The 21,249-nt window shown below is 38.8% G+C and overlaps 1 protein-coding gene across 1 annotated transcript in view; it reads right to left on the bottom strand.

The window, feature by feature from the left end:
- The window catches only part of LOC102226844 (peroxisome proliferator-activated receptor gamma coactivator 1-beta), a 97,926-nt gene extending 78,551 nt beyond the window's left edge, over positions 1-19,375 (bottom strand). Inside the window, exon 1 of the mRNA XM_005808626.3 lies at positions 19,278-19,375. Coding sequence (XP_005808683.1) covers positions 19,278-19,358 — 81 coding nt within the window. The 5' untranslated portion in view covers positions 19,359-19,375. The remainder of the gene's footprint in view (positions 1-19,277) is intronic.
- Positions 19,376-21,249: the final 1,874 nt, after the last annotated feature.

The raw sequence follows: 21,249 nt of genomic DNA, 5'->3' as shown, positions 1-21,249 counted from the left end.
TAATAGCCTTCCTCAGGCTGGGGGACATGAATCAATTTAAGACTTCTCAGATGATTAATTAGGCAATGTAATGAATAAGAAACCACACTATCCAACCAAAGTTGATCTCTCTCTTTTATATTGTTCTATAAAACAATAGAACCTGTTTTATTCAGGTTCTCTCCTCCGGGGGTTATTTCCCCTCAGTAAACAGCACAATTCTTCACTTCGGCTGAACGGCTCAAATTAAGATCCACAATCAGACTCAATCAGCTCTTCAATGCCACTTTTTAGGACTTAAAAACCTCCAACATGGCTGCCTGAGAGAAGCTTTCCACCACTTAATCACTTCTCTTTGCTTTGCTGCTGAACACTTTTTAAAGTGGCTTTATCTGGTGACTGCAATGCTCAGCCATCTATTCATGCATATACACTCAAATGTAAGCAACACAAACAATACATAAACAGTGGAGTTTGCTATTTGCTTTAAATGATGGAATTATTTGTAGACAATCCACTAATTATTGTTATTATTTTTGTATTTATCTAAAATATTCAAAAGAATGTTAGTCTTTTACTGTTGATTTCCAAGATGTCCGACGGGTCCACATTCAGGTCCTGGCAATAATGCTGATGAACTAAACCAAGATTGCCATTCTGATGGGACAAGAACACAGAAGTGTATACACTGGGTGATCATTCAGTCTTCTTCGTGGGCAGTCTACAACAATATCAAACAATGTGGCAGTACTGCTACCCAAACACACAGCCCCAGGGGGAAGAAAGAAGACCTGAATATTAAACAGCACTGTTCAGTACTCTGAAATACAACCAGACCAGGAGAAACGTGAATATCTAACTAGTGTGATTTCTGATGAGGAAACCAAAAGGAGCTCATTCATGTAAATAGCAGAAATGTAGAGCAAACATACAAGCTGGGGTGTAGAATTTGGTCTGGCTGATGTGTTCACATGCCCTTCAAAAAGGGATTGCGTCAATTTTTCCAGAGCAAATAAAGCACACCTACTTTGTAGCATAAATATCAACTGAAGAGGTACTGCCAAACATTCACACCCCATCCAAGGCACAACCAGGCTTAGGGGAGTACCTCATCAGCCTGCTTCACTCCTAAATAGCTGGAAAGAGCTGTTTAGGGCTTAACTAATTAACCTAGTTAAAACTGCAGCAGAAATCACAACCATAAATGGCTACCTCTGAGTCTAAGCATGTGCTATGGCTAAAATGTGACTTTTCTTAGACTGATTACAGATTAGCTTTGTTTCCTGTTGAGAACAGAATGAAGTCATGCAAACCTTTTCTATTTATAATATATTTATACCTCGGAATATTGATTGCAGCTGTCTTTTATATAAAGAGTCAGTACCAAAAGTGATAGACTATGATCTCTCTCACCAATACATGTTTCTTAAGAGTTCAGAGTTGAATAAGTGAGTGAGTTCTCAGAAGGATCGTGTCCCTTGACTAAAATAATATGAGTCTATCTCTGCTTCACTATCTGCCTCACCTGCTCTGACTCTTTTGTCTACTTCCTCCTTCCCCCGCATTCCCCGGTCGTCTTCTTCCTAAAATCACCTGCAGAGGAATCGATAAGCTATCAGACCACGACAACTCGTAGACTCACTCCCGTCTCTTCGGCCTGTATTTCACGCTGTGTAAATTGGCTATCAGCCTGCCTGAGCCGGTATTTGTGCTCTTCTCTGACCAGGTGTGTGTGTGTGTGTGTTCACACGCAAGTGTGTGCTGTCAATTCAAATCCTACATTTGATTGACAAAATCTCTATCACTCACTCATGACTGCTTACCGGTCACAGTGAGGGGGCGGGCATGTGTGTGTGTGTGTGTTGCCCCAGTATCTGAAACATGACTAACTGTTAATAGAGCAATATTCAAGCTGAGTGATAAAAAAAGATAGAGCAGGCTGCAGTGACATCAAAGCCAATAGGAATAAAAAACGCATTGAAAAGAGTAAAATGGGAAGGAAATAAAAGGAGGAAGGCAGTTGAAAAAAAGGTCACAGACTCCAGCAAGGAGTTCAGAACAGAGGAGCGATGATGGAGAGCCAAGATGCACACAGAAAGAACACAAGTGAGGTGAACAAAAAATGGTGTGAAAGGTCTGTAATGACCGGAAATGCAGCTGTATTTGTCCATAGTCCAACTTTACATTAGGTGTAAGAAAATTTGCATAACCCTGCCAACTACCAAACAAGCAAATCACATGGATCTCTTCTACTGTGTGCTTGGGAAACCAAAACGCAGCACTGACCTTCAAGATGCATCACTTTAGAAATCATATTGTGGTTAGTCCCCCAACCTGAATTAATAACATGGGTTCATGGCACATTTTCAATCCCAATTTTACCATTTTCCAGATTCTCGTTTTGTAAAATAATCAGTACTTTTATGGCTAACTTTTAAAGGTCAAATATAAAATGGTTGCAATGGGATAATGGTAGCCATTTCGACCTTTGCCCGGCTTTAGATATGGAACCTGCAAAAAATATAGACTGGATGGACCAACGGAAATTCATTGGTGTATGTTCTTAAAAAATTTTATGTTTTGGAAAGTCAGAGCATCAATGAGACCTACAAAATATAGAAGAGTGACAGCGCATCAAAAAGTCAACGAGTATAGATAAAAGTACACAACACCCAAAGGAGACATTTAGTCTACTAATGTGTGTCCATCCATCACCTCCACACAATTACCTGGTGCTGAAAGGTCCAAAGTTTGGAAGGATCAGGGTTGGTTTCACTCTTTCCAGGCTGCTAGTTTATCCATATAAGCCTCCAATTTAGCTAACCTTTACTTCTTTGTACTGTGATGGTAACAAGCCTTAAAAGAGCAGGGCATTTTCATCCCAGGGAAAAAAAACAGACAGTTGTGGATGTGAACAGCATGAATCTAGAAAATATATAATAAAAGCCTGTTTGTAAATATATTTTTTACAATATGCAACTGTAAATTATTAAATAAACATACATAAAAAGTTTACTTTAAGATAAATAAAACCTCAGTCAGACAAATATACCAATACCAAGAACAAAAATAAATCTAAAGCTGGAAAACTTTGGGATTATGTCAGTTTGTGAGATAAAGTTTGTTGGTTTTACAATGCTGAATGTAGACAAGTATGATGAATTTGTAGACGTAACTATTTATATATATATAATAGTAGTTAAGTGTTTACACCTAACATTACTGTGAAGAACCACCAGCCAAAATTGAAAGAGGACGAATTTCAGTTAATGTGACAATAAAATCAGCACAAACTGGTTTAATGTGCAGCTTGTCACTAAACTATTGAACTTTTTAAGATTAATTTATAACTAATTAGCACAAAGAATAAATTCACCAAAAACATTTCCATCCAGATACAAAGACACACTCATCAATAAAGTATGTGACTTACTACTCAACTGCCATTATAATAGTAATGTTCTTTATGTCAACAGCGCCCCCGCATTGCAGCAAAACTGGGAGCCACTGATAGAGAGCAAAAAAGAAAACAAAGGTGCTGAACTCCACAGTGTTGGATGTGCCCATATTTTCAGAGCGCAATCAACAAGATGCTTCTCATTTTTCTAATCTGTTGATGGAGATCGGATACTCTCCCAACTACTGACAGACTGAAGAGGTGAGAGAGGAGGTCTGGGCACATTAATATGTCAGAGTTGATTAGAAATCATTTCCTCATTAACTCAAACCTGATGCTCCCCAGATGCTCGTCTCAATTTTCTGATAAATGTGATTAATACAAAAGTTAGAAGAAAGTTGCTTAATCTATCCGCGCTGCATCAACAGAGCAACAACGGATTTTCAAACTTTAAATTTGATTCATCTCACTTTCTTGTGTTAGCTGCATTGATTTTCAAAGTAAAGTTAAATCACAAAAGAAAATGTTTTCCTCTCTGGCTCAAAAAAGTCAGACCAACCTAAACATTTGCACAAAGTAAGATGCTGAGTGTTTGCATGCTATTGTTGCAATATGGCTTTTATGCAGACAGGACAAAGAACGCAGGTAAAACACTTATCATGTATTTATTTATTTTCAAGCTATTTATGGGGCATACATATACTGTGCAGGAGAGGAATAACAGTATATGTACTTGCTTAGGCGATGTTCACATGAAGTCCAAAAAGAATAAGTCAGTCAATAAGAGTCACGCAGAACAGGACTGGCATTGTAAGTATCAAAACAGATGACAGACTAGGCTGCTATCTAAAGCATTGTACCCCAAAGCATTTTAAGAATAGCTGGTGAGATGCAGAAGGTTGAATATCCACCACTTGTTTTTATTTAGCAGTGCTCAAGATGTGATACACCATGTGTCATGTAGTGGAAGCAGTGGTGTATTGTAAAGCCTTATAATTTAAATCTAATCTAAATCATTTATATTGGGCATCAATCCACCAAACTGTTTGCAGTAAAGTGTGGCAAAGTTTAACAAAGACAAAAAACACCAAAAAGGAATCATTGTTCCTGATGCACATCATCTGCTATTCAACCAATGTCCAACCAGTTGTGAATGTGCTTTATAATTTATTGCCTGTTGTAACAGATAAAGGCAATAAAATGTAATAACAGATAATGGCTTTCAGTAGTTTATTACTTTATGTTTATTGACTTTGAATAAAAGTAATATACACCTTTCTGATTTCAATCTGAACAATTTCACACTGGGCTCACTTGAGTATATTTAAGAATTACATTTTATTATTGAATATAACAACAATCATTTTATTAATTTTAGTTACAATGTTTTGTCCAAACTGTGACTGAAAGTTTCTGGATTTTATTAATGATACAGCATCCAGAAGCAGATCTGTACCTCCCAGCAGCAAATTTGGTTGTAGACACAATACTGTATGTGTGTAATGCCATATCACCATGGCACTGAACTGTGGTCACGCAATCCTAAGCGGCCTTTGGGATGTAGGTCAATGAGCAGCAGGCTGGTGAATGGCAGGAGGTGGAAATAAGTCATGCTCAAGACAAATATAAAATCATAATAAAGGAGTACGATTGCACAAAAAGGCGGGAAAAGGATGGAAATTTCCAGAAGCAGGATGTCTGTTTAGCGGCAAACATGTACTCACATGTTAGACTTGGTATGAATGCTGACATGTGTGTGCCAATGAGGAAGTAAGCACAGCTATTAACAACCTCACCCACCTCTATCAGTGCCTCCATCCAGTGCAGGTAGACGCCTGCTTGCTTACAGCACACTCACACACACACACCTCTAAACTTTCCATCACTAAGCCCCAGAGAGCCTCCTGAGCCTATTACTGAAACTCCGCTCTAATGTATTCATCATTAGAAATTATCAGAGATATTACATTAGATTATCATCAGAATGCATCACAAAATCATAGTGATTCAATTTTGAATTTCTGCTGTGGTAATTTAATACATTCTGATGAGTTACAGCATTAGTCTGCAATTTTTCTGTTATTCTTTTAACAAGCCCACATGGAGCTCTTTTAGTAATTACGTCTGAACGCGTGATCGTCCACAAGTCTAAGTGTGTATGATGTGACAGAAAGGTGTGCACTTCGAAGCCAACAGATCTATTTATAACAGTCACTCCCTGCTGGATCACACACACTGAGGTAAAGAGAGACAATAATGTGCCTTTTATCTGAGGAAGCAACAAAGTTAAATCTAAAAATAAAACATCTTTTAAAATGGAGTAAAGCACAGGGAGAAACACTAAGCTATAAGTGCAGGAGTGTGTGTGAAATACTGCACTGAACCATATCCAATAATGTTGCGCTGCTTGTAATAGGCTGTATTTAAAGCAAACCATGGTTACCTGTGTTTGCAGAGGTGCATGATCATACCAGTCTATGCTTGCCTTCCCCTGGCTCACTGTTGCCACAGATATATGTCATGCTGGCACTCTTGCATGTGACTGTGTGTCCTTTTGTCCCTAAGGTCTGTTTCGCCATTCCATGGAAATTTCCTTTAACCTTTTCCCTCATTTACACCATTGCCCTTGAGAGATCTCTAAGTGCAACAAAAACTTTTTCTATCTCCCCTGTCTCTTTGTTGGGGGCAGTAAACGGTTCAGTAGAGATAAAACCAACTGCCATGGAGACCGTTTAGGTGTCCAAACTCCTAAAACATTGAGTAACATGACGAATATTATCGCTGCTTCGACTACTCTATTAGCCTAGCCAAGACTACTTCTAAAAGTCTGTAATAATCTGTGAAATTACTAAAAGTCTCATCCCTGCTTTCCTTTCACAACACAAATGCTGTAAAATTCCAAATCAAGTTTTAAGTCATGTTGTGGCTTGCACAAAATAGTCTTTGCAGTAGTTAGGCACACTAGAGTAATGTGTTCTTTGACAATAGACTGCACTGGTAAACAAAGCTACCAAACTGGTTTCAATGTTTGAACTGGGACCAGTAACATTTTAACTTCTGTTTTTACTGTTTCCCATGACAAAGGTACCTCAGCAAAGCCGCAGGAAAGGCAAACTTTCAGTAGGAGCATAACTCATTAATGAAGACCAACAACCAATCAAAAATGTTCTTAAACATGTGTTCAGGGAACCAAAAGATGTCTTCTGGTGGAGTCGTGGTATAGTTTTTAGTGTCAGACATACTGGTCTGAGTACTTCAAAAATACATACAAACATTTCTCAGGTTTATAGAGAATGGTATGAAAAAGAGAAAACAGCAAATATGTTGACCAAACCCCTTGTTGATATCAGAGTCAAAGAAATTGAGCAAGCCATTTTTAAAAGTTGAAGAAAGACAGCATTAGCTTAAACAGTTACTCTTTACAACCAAAGTATAAGGAATCCTATCTCTGACCACAACAATCAGGAAGCTAGTTGCAGCAACAGAAGACCTGAGCAGGTGCCACTTATTGATTTAATCACAGTCAAAACCGGACTGCTGAAAATTAGCAGAAAATGTTGCTTGGCCGATGAGTCTAAATTTCAAATGAGTCAGACAGTAAGGTCACAAATTTGCATAAGCTATATAAAGTCATGAGTTCATCAAGGTTCAGTTTAAAAGTGGTTGTGTTGTGGTGTGTTTTAATTTAAGGAATCTCTTTTAATCTTTGATTTTGAGAGACCCTCTGCAAGAAAGACTTACAGTATGTACTCTCTGCAAATAATCTTGTAATCCACAGTTAATGTTGCAATACATTTTATAGCTTTAAATGTTTCCTTCCACAAGCACACAACATTTCTGCATTTTTGAGCAATGCTATTTCTAGCATTGTGTCGGTGCGACCACAAGCAGAGTAAAGGAAATACTACAGGGAGTGCAACATATGCACTGATGTTGCATCACTGCCTCCTCAGCTCTGGGTGGCATTACCCCAGGAAGCACCATGTAATCCCTGAAGTTGTGGAGCATGGGTCATAATCTTACACATTAATCCAGGAGGACGAGTGGATTATTTGGAGGGAAGAGACGCAGTGGTTTATCAGTTTTGTCTGCAAGTATGTTCCGTTATTTGCTTGTTACGTTTCCTACGCAGCAAGATTAAACCTTCTTTTTTATATTCCACTCATCTCAGGTTTTGAAGAGATATAACATTGGGTGTGGGTCTTTCTCCCTTAAAATAAGACATTTCCTATGTGGCTGACCCCATGACAAATCAGGCAGCGGTGGAAGAGAGCTTTAAAGAATTAGGGCATCCAGCGAGCTCTTGCCTCACTACAAAGCCCTGAGCAGCAGGGTGAGATTGAATTCCCCCTGTACCAACCCCTTCACACCTCCATCAGGTGATGTGGACATTTACTGTGTGTCTATCTGAGTGTACAAGGGATGACAGCTGCACTTCTTATGTTGACACTATCAATATAGCCACCATGGCAGTTGTGATGAATACAAATTACCAACAAAGGTTAGGAAAGGACACGTAGAACACAAGTGAATATCATTGAAAAGTTTGTTTTATTCATTGCAAACAGAGGAATCCATTTTATTCTTGGGTGATTTTAATTGTTATGGTGTAGAGCTACGGAAGGCCAAAAGCCAACTTCTCATAACTTCAAATATTACACCAGTCCAATCATTTTTTAAAGATAATCTTAGTTCATTGGGCCACTTAGGACCTTTTCTGGACACCTTAAAAGATTGACTTACAGACTTTAGTCAGCTTAAGAATATGTTTACTGGCTAATTAAGTACAGTGGCCATGGCCAGTATAGCAGGAATTGGTCTATTTGGCAGTGTGAGCAGAAGCCAAGTCCTGCAGGCATATGAAATTAGTATCTCTATAAACCTTATTTATAGAGATGCTAAAGTCAATTTCTTGACTGTAGACTGCAAAGTCATCTGAAAAAAGAATATTGCACCACTGAGCATCAATCTAATTCTTTTTCTCATTGGCTCAGGCAAGATTCTTTTGGCATTACCTCTGATTTGACAGTGATACGGATATGGTAGAGTTATCCCAGAGTGGGCTATGCTTCACAATCCTTTGCAACTTTTCCTACCACAGTTTTTCCTTCTACTCAACTTTCCACCAAAACACATTGAACAACCAGCTTCTTTAGTAATGACCTCTTGTGGCTTACCCTCCTCATGAAAGTGTCAGTTATTGACTATCGGATAACTGTCCAGTCAGCAGTCTTTCCAAAAATTGTGTAGTTCGAAAAATGCGTAAAATCCATTTTTTGGTGAGCTAATGTTAAAAATTTAAGAGAAACTACATTTTCAGCTGCAGTTATCAAATTACCAATTATTTCCAATTTGTGGTCCTAAGTATGAATACGAATATAGATTCAAATAAAAATATCAGAAAGGAGTTGATTGAAGGGAAGGCAGCTTCTGAGGTTGTGGCAAAGCTTGCAGAAAGTGGACATGTCGATATACCATGAGTCAGAGAGCGTCTACCTTCCTCCAAAGCCTTCAAACCATATGTAAGCTGAATAATTATTTAATTAATATATGGAAATGCATGTAATGCATATAAACATATATTTTTAGTAAATGTTTAGCTTTGCGAGATGGCAAAGTGTTATAAATGTAATACAATGTAAGATATTGAGTGGGTAAAAAGTGAGGTTCTATAGTCAGGGTTTTGTCTAATAAATGTCTAATTAGCCATTTATGAGCCAATTCAGCATCAAATACTAGTACAAAATACCTGATGACTGCCTGGGGCCTACAGTGACAGGAGAAAGCAGCAAAAAGATTTATTCAAAGAAGTTTCTCAATGACTTTAGCGACTGATAAATTACTCAAATTGTTGTAATTTGACTCACTGATGAATCAGGGTCTTTGCAGGGGAAAAGCTCTATCAGATCAGACTGAGAGGCTTAACCAGCTCACCAGTGTTAAACGGTGTGTAAAAGACGATTTAACAATAAAACACTGAATATGTTTAAACCCTCGGAGGTGGATTTCAATGTGCCATAAAGATAAAAAGCATAAATTTGAAGAATAATCAGCAGCATGAGGAAATGGAGAGAGGGGATACCAGTGAATCACAACACTAACTGAAAAGCTTGGACTGAGTGCAAAAGATGAGATGGAGGAGAAATTTACATCTTCACATCCCACTCCGGTTTGAGTCACAGCGGCAACAACCTGCAACACAGCGACAGTCTGAATAGATTTTCATATAAATTAAGGTGGAAAAATGCAATAAGGAATTCCTAATAGGATCTGAATTCCCCTTGAGTCTCAGTCATGTTAGATTTTTTTTTCTGCTTACCTGATTTCTCCAGCATCTTTCCTTTTGCTGCTTACTGCAATACCTAACAGAAAGCCACTGTGTGAAATTCTGCTGCATGGAAATTGGATTTCAGAGATTCATCCATAGATCCACGTTTCTTACAGATTGCAAAATAAGAAATGCAACCTGTTATACTCCACTTCCCTTCTACAAATAGCATTTATTGGATCATGAGAAAGCTCAGTGCTCAAACTATCAATTGAAATAGGCAGTTCCACTAACACAAGGTCCTTCAAATGAAAGTGAACCTTGTGGTGATGGGGGGCGCAGCTTGACATGCATTCAAGGGAAGCAGGAACAAAACTCATGTTGATTTGATTAAACCTAAAGCAATAATGTACAGCTTCACTTTGCCCTGAACCATGCAGGCCTGTAAGCCTTTGCTAGCACCGTTTATCCCTGTTTGGAAACTGGACTAAAGGTTAACACTGACCAAGAGCCTTGCTGTGTTCTGTTATGGGATACCAAAGACAAAGCCACATGATTAGAAGAAGAAGCTGCATCTGATCTTGACAGATGGGTAGACCATATCAGTCTTCCAGGACTGCCAGCAAAGACTTAATGAGTCTGGCTCTTTAGCAATAATCATACCACTTCTGCACATTAAAACTGTATCCATCAAGGCTTAATGAAATCTACTTTGCTATGTTTTAATTAGCATGGGTGATTTGTTGCATCTAACCAACACCTTCTGATTACTCCCCTGCAAAATTAGGATCACATGAGATTATGTTATAGGTAAAACTTTCCAAAACCATTGTGGGCAAAAATTGAAGGCAATCATACAACAAAATTGACAAGCAACATTTAATTTTCCATTGTTGTGTTTAAAAAAAGTCACAAACACAGTTATGGAAACAGAAAGAACAAGATCTAATGATTCTATAGCTATATTTTGTAGCATTCACTTGAAGTAGGTTGTAGTAAATCGTTTTCACGATATGACTCAATATGACAAAGTCTAGAGTTTGGACTTTGACTGAGCTATTGCAACACCTGGAGTCACGTCATTTGGGCTGTGCTGATGCAGACATGCGGCTGTGTTTGAAATCACTGTCCTACCAAAACCGCTGGCTATTTAGTGGTGAACGGACTGGTGGTCACTTAATCAAATGCATTTGATTTGGACCACCTGGCTGATGTATACTTCATGAAATCCTTTGGACGAAGAAAATCTGTACTGGATCTTTACTCAACGACTAATGTATCCTGACTAAAATTGTAAGAAAAATCAATTGCTAATCATGTTTCTTGATGTCCAGTGCAGTTATTAGAAAATACTCTGCAGTTTTTGTCACATATTTACAAGAACACTATCCATGGCGTAAAACAGTGTACACAATGGTGCAAAGTTGAGACATGCCAAGATGTCATGTTACAAAACAACTTGGTTAATGCATTGCTGAAAAGTTAATAAACAGTTAGCTAGCTGCTTTCCCTAATAAGGTAAAATCAGTTATTAAAACTCTAAGTTAAACAATTCTGAGTTGGATCAATTTACTGTAGCAATACATTTTCAGTGATACTCAAATCTGAGTGGTGACCTAAGTTACCAGAAAAACTGACAATGCAAATCATGACAAAAAAGTATCTTAGATGAATGAGAAAAAGAACAAAGAGCTACTGCGATTATAGAGACGACACAATTATAATCTGAATTCAGAGACAGAAGTCCAGATTTAATCAGAGATTGCATGATCTAACTGAGAGTATGCCTGCATGAATTTTTGCTGTGGTGCCAAGAAAGTCTGAGTGAGCAGCTGATGAATCACCACCTAATTAATTATTGAACACCCCCTCCACCAACCTGCCTCTGCTAGCATGGTAGCTAGCAACAGTCAAACACGTGATGGCCTGAGAGATCCCTTCAACACACACACAGGGTTTAGTAGAGTGGTTAACGGGAGAATGGGCCCCTGGTGTCTCAGCAGGATGCCTGATGAACCTCAGAGGGATTTCAGAGGAAACAAACATATTCCCCAACGCCATCACAGACTAACACAGACCCAAAGGGAATTAGAAAAACATCAACACACTTTCATCCCTGACAAAAACTAGGTGATTCTTATCAGGTGCAAAGCACCATAATGGGGTACTTTAAAAAGACCAGTGACTATTTTAATACTACTAAGCTGTGAATCTGACACCTGGGCAACAATTCACCTAAACTTTCTTACTTTCTTTCGTACTTTATGTCAGGCAGACATATTGTTCTGTCTCCAACAAGGTGGATACTCCACCAGCTGCAGCCTTAATTGCATCATCCCCAGCTATATTAAAATATTTAAAAGACAAAACAAGTCAGCTTATGTCATATTGGACACTGTTTCCACACAATTGTGTGATTATATCCAAGTGCTGCTCGTGATGCGAGCAGCACATAGTGACAGAAGGGACAGGTGAGTCACCGCGGGGCTGCAGGCTGAACACATTGCACTGCAGCACTGCACATCACGACTCGCACAGACAAGAGAGGAACAGCAAGAGAGCTAATGGCACGGAATTGGGAATAAAACACAGGATGGTGGACACAAACACACCAAAAGTAAATGCAGCGGAGACACAGCAAAAAGTCTAAATCATTGAAAAGTAAAGAAACAACTCAGGATAGAATATATATTGAACACTGTCAGTAACGTCTGTATCAAAGACATCCATCACACCTGGGAGGATCCTTAAAGCCTCGATATCTATACTCGTCTGTCTGCTGTCTGTGCTGAGCCTTCACTCCTCAGTCACCAACTAGTTTAAGGCATATTTATCAGTCTACACAAAGAAGGTGATGTGCCAGCTGGCTTTCTGCCCCCATTCAGCTGTAAGTAACAAATCAAATAGAATTTTATATCCAAATTAAATCACAACAATCTTATATAAATCTTTCATCGAATTGTTTTGTGTATTAGTATCATCTTGTTCCTATAATCATACAGAAGCATAGAAAAACAAAGAATGAACACATTAGAAGCTTGTTTTTAATTGGCTGGAATTAGAAGTAAAGTCTGCTTGAGCTCAAGACAACATTTACATCACAGATGCTCCATGGTTGTTGAATGAGGTTGGTGGCTGATTTCAAGATTAATAAAATTTCTTACATTGGCAGACTGAAATATATGTCCAATAATATTTTCCAACATTTCAAAAGAAACCATTTGCCTGTCTAGACCTTCCATAAATTATGAAAAATCAGAATGTTGAATTTCCAATTGGGCAATGAGGTAAAGGACAATTATGTTTTGAGGGGGGATCTTACCAAACCTAGATTCACTCCAATTTAAAATATAATTTGATGCAATTTTAGAACTCAGTAATCCTACTTTATATAAATTTTTTCAATTCACAATTGGTGAATTTATTTTGTTTGTTAAAAAAAACATTCTCAATGAACAACAAGTCAGAGTGCTTTGCTTGGCATCTACAAAGCACTCCTACTTCGGTTAAGATCCACATAAGTAAGACTGGTTTAACTGGTTTCAGAACATATTTTGGTGGAACCCAGAAGGCAAAACCACTGAATAGGTGCTTTAAGTATCTTAAATTAGAATGGATTTACCAAAAATAATAAACGTGTTCAATAAGAACTCAGGTTTTGCTGTGGCAAATCAAAAATAAAGGGCATCTTATAAATGTAAGTTACTATTAAAGGAACTGTATTTTTTAGATGTTTACTACAAAATACATAATCAAGAATGACTTATTGACAACATTCCAAAGATTTCTTTGTCTGAAGTTTAATTTTTGCATTGCAACTTTAAGCCATCACAATTACAAAACAAGGCAAGTTTGTCACTATTCATAGAAAGGTCAACTGAAAGTGCTTTAAAAGCACACAAAGCCTCATTAAAATTCAATTTTGTAAGTATGCAGGAAAGTATTTTAAAAGTCCACAATGTCTATAGATATAAATGTGACTATGGTTTTCAAATATCCAAAGAACATCAAAATACTTTGACAAAAAATGCTTCTCACAACTTTATGGTGCTGTTTAATGAATGATGGTTGGCCTACTGTATGGTGATCAAAGAGGCAGCAAGTGCTTCTGAGTTCACCTTCTTTTTACTGGAAAATAACACGTGTGCGCTGAACGCGCATGTGATTTTCTCAGTAGTGAAGCGAGTTTGCCCAACCGGCGGTTTGAACATCAGAGTGAACTGGACGTGACAAGGCTAATATTTTACCAGCATGTATCCCGTAGCCGGTTGTGTCCTGTCAAAGCAAGATGTGTTGCTGATGGTAAGTCGGACTGATCTCCGCCAAAATCCCCCTCTACTCCTGTTGAGAGGGCTGAGAGCGACCCTCGACACCCGGTCAGTTATAAGCCCTGAGAGAGGTCTGAAAAGCTTTCTGTGATCTAAAGCGACTTCTCTGTGGGTCCGGTCAGGTCAACGGAAACAGAAAAGTTTTAAATACATCATGTTGTCTTTGCATTAAACCTCCAGAGAAGCAGCCGGTTTGCAAGTCCAAAAACATACTGTTATCCTGTAAAACCATAACACATTTAAAACTTAGATTACACAGTAGTTCTTCCAATAACTTTTGTCATAGGATAATAATGTTAATGTTTTGATGTTGTTAAGTTTACATGAGCATTAGCATAATTATCCTGTAGTGTGCTGGCGCTATGAACTACAGTTGTTAAGCTATGAATGTGTCTGTTACGCAGTTGAGTGCAGGCTTGCTAATCAAACAAACAAACTGTGCATTAAACACATAAATACAATAACAAAATATAGTGGGGGGTTGTTTATGCTGTTACTATATATAAATTCAATGATGTTACGAATTTTTCTAGAATTTTGCCAAAATTGTTACACAAATGCAGCAATACTTTACTAAAGATTTGTATGAAGTGGCAATTTAACACTGTCTGATGCTTGTAGGTAACTGTGTTTATATGTAATAACAAATGGGGATGATCTGGTCATTTCAAAGTAGCTTGGGATGAAAATAGAATAGAATAGAAATATACTTTCTTGTCCCACAGTGAGGAAATTCAGCAAAATACATAAAGGAAAAATCATAACTTTTAGTTATCCTGTAGTTGAGTGCAGTCACTACATTTGTCATGGACTTATTCATCATTAAAAGAAGAGGAAGAGATTTTGCAAAAAAGATTTCAAACCAACACTTCCAGAATCATCTTGGAAATTCCATAATCTTAACAGGCTGCAAGGTATAACTGTGAACTTGGGCCTGTTGCTGCCTTTACTTTAATATATGCAGTGTTACTAAGAATCTACTTGTTCTCTCTGTGATAAGAAGCAAAACACGTTGACATCAGCAGAAGCATCTGCAGGAACATGTCATCATAGACATTGTGATTTTGCAAGACAAATGTTTGAAATGCCAATGTTGTAGCAACTTTAAGAAACTATTCCTTTCACCCGGAGGCAACAGCATATTTTGTGTAAGACTAATCTCTAATTGTCATATCATGACAGAGAAATAAGCAAATACTCCAAACTTGACTATATGGTGATATAGTAAACAGATATAGGCAGCAGTTTGTGTCATTTAGGAGACAACTCAAGAAAAATAACTTTGGGGAGTTTGAATTCTGCAAATATTGCCAGAGAAAATCCTGAAATAAAAAGCAAAAACCTAAGTTTGTTGGAAAGCCAATTCCTGTCAACGTTTGTAGAAATGGAATCTAAGCCCAAACAGCAATTTATTTTGATATAGTATGTGAAGGTGCATGTGCGAAACAGACAGGAAGAGAAAAAATGAGGCAAACTGTGCCATGCTTTTTTATGTGTGTATGTGTGAAAGAAAACTAAAGAGACAGCGAGACAAGGAAGCAGTCACATGTTAGGAGGAAGTAGAGAAGAGGAGGGAGGCGAGACAGCCCATCCCTCCTCTACGTCACGGTGACGCCTCCGTCCGCCCCTCCCTCCACTACAACTCACATGACTGCAGCAGGGCAGTTCTGTAACACCAGTCACGAGGATAGAGTACTACAATAACCAGCCGGCAGGGGCAAGTGTGTCTTTTACAAGCACAACCCAAATACACACACACAGCAACGGGGAGTAAAAGAAAGCCATAAGTCCGCCTTAATAACCAGTAGTAAATATTAACATATAATGTGCCGTTTGCACTACAAATAACCTTATCAGACTGCACATAGAGAAAGGACTTCACACTGCGATACAGTGCACAGTTTGATTCTGTTTCTGAGTCAAGTTTATCTTCCCTCTTCCGTGCCAGTCAAGGACTTAGCAGCAATCCAGCATTAAAAGCCTCAGAGCAAAGCGTCGGTTAGACGTAACAGCATGCCTATTTCCATCTGAGCACTTTTCTCCCTCGCAGTTGTCCCATTTACATTCCACATCCACATCTTTATTGGATCTGCGCAGCATGGATATACTTTTGTTTTATAGTCACATTTTCCAAATCGAAATGTGTATTAGGTGTCTTGTGCATTATTTTTCCCCCTTGTGCTCAGCATGATATGCATTGCCAACTCCCTTCTGCTGGTTGACTGATGTTTGGTTGTGTGGGTTTGTAAGGCAGAGGTGATTTTTGAACAGAAATGATTTGGTACACCACTTTTTGACTGTTTCTGGGAATTTTATTCACAACTGTGGTAACCTGATACACAATGGTGTTTTGTCATTTGGCCGTTAAGGCTCATCGCCAAGGGAGTCACTTCAATTTGGGGAGGGACAAGGACAAAGACAACAAAACTTGTATCATATATACCGTGAATATGTCTTCTATTCCAATTTTACATAACCAGTCAGATAAAATAATTATATCAGAATATTGTTGATTAATGCAGCATCAGTAATAGTGACTGCTAGTAATAGAGGTATAATTTTGTACTGCTCTTTTTCCATGGTCATGATATCCCCACTATGGTCCCTGAGCTTTAGACTTTTGGTCAATAAAATCTAGATTTGGTACAGATATAAGCTATCAGTTCATTGAGTCAAATACCCACCCATCAGGGCAAAACATTATGACCAGCAAGGCCCCTCTTGATGTAATCTCTTCCAGATTTGCACTTGTAGAGATTTAAATTATTTCCAGTTTTTCATTGCAATCTATCTCAACCTGTTGTTTATTTATTTCAAAAAGGGACAATGAATATTATATAATATATAAGAGTTAGCTATAGTCTCTCAGGGTACAATCATTAGAAATACAATACATGACAGAGCAATACAGACAAGTTAACAAGCTTCTTCTATCAAAACAGAAAATAATAATGATGTACAAAAAGCATTTTTTAACTAAAAAAAAACATATCAAATTACAAATTTAACAAGAATAAAAAGCGACTGGATGGAGAACATATGTGAACATCAATTTTAAATTATTTCCACAATTTTTAATTTCGATTTAGGTCTTATCTTTGACTGGGCCATTCTAGTCCATGAGTATATTCAAGCCATTCCATTTTAGCTAAGATGTGTTTATGTGTTTAGAGTAATGTTCCATCTGGAAGATGAACCTTAATTCCTGTTTTCAGCTTTTTGCATAAAAAGCACAACTGCCTAATTTTAGCTCCTTCCATTGTCCCATCAACTTTGCTTTTCTCTCCCTGCTATACAAAAGCATGATGCTGCCGTCACCGTGTTTCATAGCTCACTACTATTCAGTCCTTGGACCACTTCTTATATTTACAGATCCATGCAAAGCAGGAAGGCTGCTGTTTCTGACACAATTTGACTGTCACACACTTGCCCTCACTCAAATTCTTACGCTTGTCCATTTTTTTTACTTTGAGGAGAAACCTTTCAACCACTTATTGGCAACATGATGAGGAAAAAATCTGAATAATTTACAATGCTAATTGGTGTTTGTACTTCATAAGGATTATTGGAAAGCAGTTTGGATGCATAAAACATGAAATATGATAGGCTACAAAATATTGCAGTGCTTTGGAATAGGGATATTGCATACGCTGATAATGCGTAATGACTTTGATTCAATTTATTGTTGCAAAACCAATTTAAAGAGCTAAATATGTGATCAATTCCATTGAGAATACATGAATAGTATAGCTCAGTTATGTGTAACATAATGTTCTGCAAATATAACAGACATTGTTTTGCATCTCCCTTTAATATGCATAACATTGAGATGGCTCACATCCACAGTATGTGTTATGTGTAGGCACATGTCACTGCTGCGGCTTATAAATAGTCCACAGTCTCCCTACATCCCTCCACGCACTGATTTCAACCTGCTAGGGCTGCCAATCAGCTGTGACAGACCTCCCTTCTTCCCCCACTTCACCACCAGCAACACCGATACCTCCAACCCACACACACAGCGCATCAGATGCCGCGATGACCCTGCATCATCCAGAGCAAAAACAATCACCGCAATGCAATTATGTCACGCTGCGCTGCGGATCCTGGATTGACAATGACAGACCCCTGAGGGGGTCTTTTACTGCAGACTACCTGCTAGGAGATTAATCTTCGTGTGTTGCGACTTTAAATTAAGAATCAGCAAATCTTCGCTGATTTCCTGACATAACTGACCCCTTTATAGCGCAGCCCCCCGCGACCCTCCTCATCCATGCACAAAATCGGTTAACGATAATCACACTTTCAGGTAAACTGTCCAAGAATCGCTCAGATTTCAGTCAGTTTTACAGCCAGACGCGTTTTGTAATCGTTTCGATTACGGAAACCATTACGAAAACGTAAAACCGCATCAACTTTCCCAGCTGACTCGGAACTCTGCTCTTCTTCGTCCACGTTTTGGAGATACAAAGTCTAATAACCATAATAATGAGATGTCCATGAACGCATCGTGGGAAAGGTGTTGCTCAACTTTGGAGCGCTCCGACCAGCATGCATAGATCCGCTGGAGATCCAAAGATCCTCCAGCGCTCTAAGCCCGCCGTGTCGAGGCAATCAGCTTAATAATGAAGTGGATAAATACCATTACACAGCATTGATGTGTTGCAATGCCACAATAAGGGACCTCTTCAAAACATTTCATTAGTGTTAAAAAGAAAACAAGGAACGCAAACACGTGGTCTAAGCACACACAAGTTCGACTTTCTTCACACACATTAAAAAAATAAACTGTCCAGAACCCAATTAATACGTCAATATATCACAATAATCCACCGGCTTCGTCCACGCATGAAGAGGCGCACCACGTGTTCCGAGTCCCCGGCACTGAAATTAAAACTTCCCTCAAGAATGCGTCTAAAGTTTCCAAAGCGCCCCTCTGCATACCAAATAATCCCGGCCGAGCAGCAGCACACCGGCTGCTTTCCGCCTCCAGGTCTAACACCAAAACATTTATCCATTTTCATTCATTGAATTCCCCTATTGCCGATGGCTGATGACATTTCCTCCAAGACACGTGAAAGCCAGACATCAAGTCATTGTAGTCCACACACACACAGACGCTCACGCATGCACGCATGCAGACCGAGAAGCCGGCTTGCACTGTGCCGGGGAGATGCTGCTGAACAGCCCAGAGAGAGGCTCTCATCAGCCGGGCACAGCGTGCACCAGAGCCGGCGACGTGCAGAGACGCGCCCTGCTCTGCAAAGCCCGGCGTCCCGTGTGTCCTCCAAGGCTGGGGTCTTACCTGGCTGCCGGAGTTTTCTGTCAGGTAACTGAAGACAAAGGACGAGAGTTCCTCATCTAATAGTGGAGCGCAGTCCGCCATCTTCTAGTGAATGAGGAGCTGCGGAGTCAGAGAGTGGAGTATAGGAGGAGGAGGAGTGAGAGCGGGCCGTCTGTAGGGGGCGCATCTATTTACTCGTGGAGACAAACATACACATTAAAAGACATGCGGCTCTTCAAAAGCGGTCTCCGGGGAGCACCAGGGGGTCGATGCTTGGATTCCCGCAGCTAAATCAGGACTGCTTCACTGCAGTGTCACTGCCCTATAAGCTTAATAAAGATCTGTTTATAGAAATAGATAGACATATTCTCAGAAGAAAGCACATTTTCTGCAACATAACCAACAGTTTACAGCAGTTCAAATGTGTTGATATATTTTTGATGTAGCTGAGAAAAACTCAGAGAAATTAGAAACACGCCATGCAATCCTTTCATATATTTTTGTTGAACTAGTAGATGAATTATATTTCAAACATGCAAATGCATCTCATCCATAGTTTCAGTTTTGGGGCTTCGCTTTTAAAGTTTATTGTTGTTATTGTAGAATGACCTGTTCTGTTTTTTCCTTGCATATTTATAGAGTTTCAGCAATGTCCAGCATCACCACACATGAATTAGACCTAACATTATGACCGGCTGCTTAATAGTGGGTTGGTTTCTCCTTTGCTGCTAAAATACCCTTGACTAGGGCAGCTGTGGCTACTATCCAGTAGATTGCCACCATTAGCATGTGAATGTGTGTGTGTGTGAATCGGGTCTTCTGGATTGAAAAAGTGCTATACAAGTACAAGCCATTTAGCATTAACTTCTTGAGCAATTCAGCGCACTACACAAGCCAGCCTTTGCTCCCAATGTGCATTATGACCAAGACATCAGTCCTCTATGCTATTTTGACTGATGTTTTCCACTGCAGTATCACCCTATAAGGGCTGCAGTTTTGTAGATACTCTGACCAAGTCGTTCAGGCCTGGTCAAATTCACTCAAATCTTCACACTTATCAATTTTTACTCCTTATAACAAATCAACATTTAGGACAAAGTGTTCCATTGCAGTACCATAAGGAAAATGTGATCAGTTTCATTCACTTCAACTCTTAGTGGTCATAATGTTATGCCTGATCATTGAATACATGACATCAAACACAAGTGTAATCTTGGCATTAAAACTAAGAATAAAAATGAACGCCAAACTAATATGCATTCATTAAGGACATTGTTTTGTAACCACAGAAAAGAAAAACACAAAATGTGGGGACATGCATTGTACAGTTAAAAACTCTTGAAACATTCTGCTTTTGTCTCAGATCCACAGCTATAAGTGGCAAAATCCTCTTGCTGTTGCTGGGAAACAGCAACATCGACGCCTGTCAGTTGTCTATTCCAACACAGCTGATGTTCTGCGAAACCATTCTAACCGGGTACCGTTTTCTTCCACACACACGGTTCTGAATATATTTATATATTTGTATTGATTCATATAGCGACAGCCCCTTTTTCCACATATTTACTGTGTCCCGTCCTGCATGAGCGCATTGGTTTCCTGCTAACAATAGCTTTTTTCCCATCACAGATCTCTACAATGTTCTCAGACGAGCAATATTAATGCTAACATTAAATTACACTTACATTGAGTCTATTTATTAATCAGGTGGCCTCTGAAAGCAGTTGGTAACACTGGCTTTTATTTCATACTACACTTTCAGAATTCTGTCTGTGAAATAAATTGAAAAACAATTGAAGCAATCCTTCTGCTTCATAATTATGTGCTGATTTGTGTTGACCTACCAGATAAAATCCATATGAAAACACTGTACATTGTTGTTGATGGTGGTTGTAACATAACAAAAGGTGAATGAGTTCAAGGGGTATGAATACTTTTGCAAGGGACTATGCTAAACTGTTTGAAACGCAATTTAATACTTTGTTCTGCAATA

This window comes from Xiphophorus maculatus, chromosome 23 (genome assembly GCF_002775205.1).
Source record: "Xiphophorus maculatus strain JP 163 A chromosome 23, X_maculatus-5.0-male, whole genome shotgun sequence".
Classification (NCBI taxonomy): domain Eukaryota; kingdom Metazoa; phylum Chordata; class Actinopteri; order Cyprinodontiformes; family Poeciliidae; genus Xiphophorus; species Xiphophorus maculatus.
The sequence above is the reverse complement of the archived record's forward strand: the minus strand, read 5'-3'. Positions and strand labels throughout refer to the sequence as shown.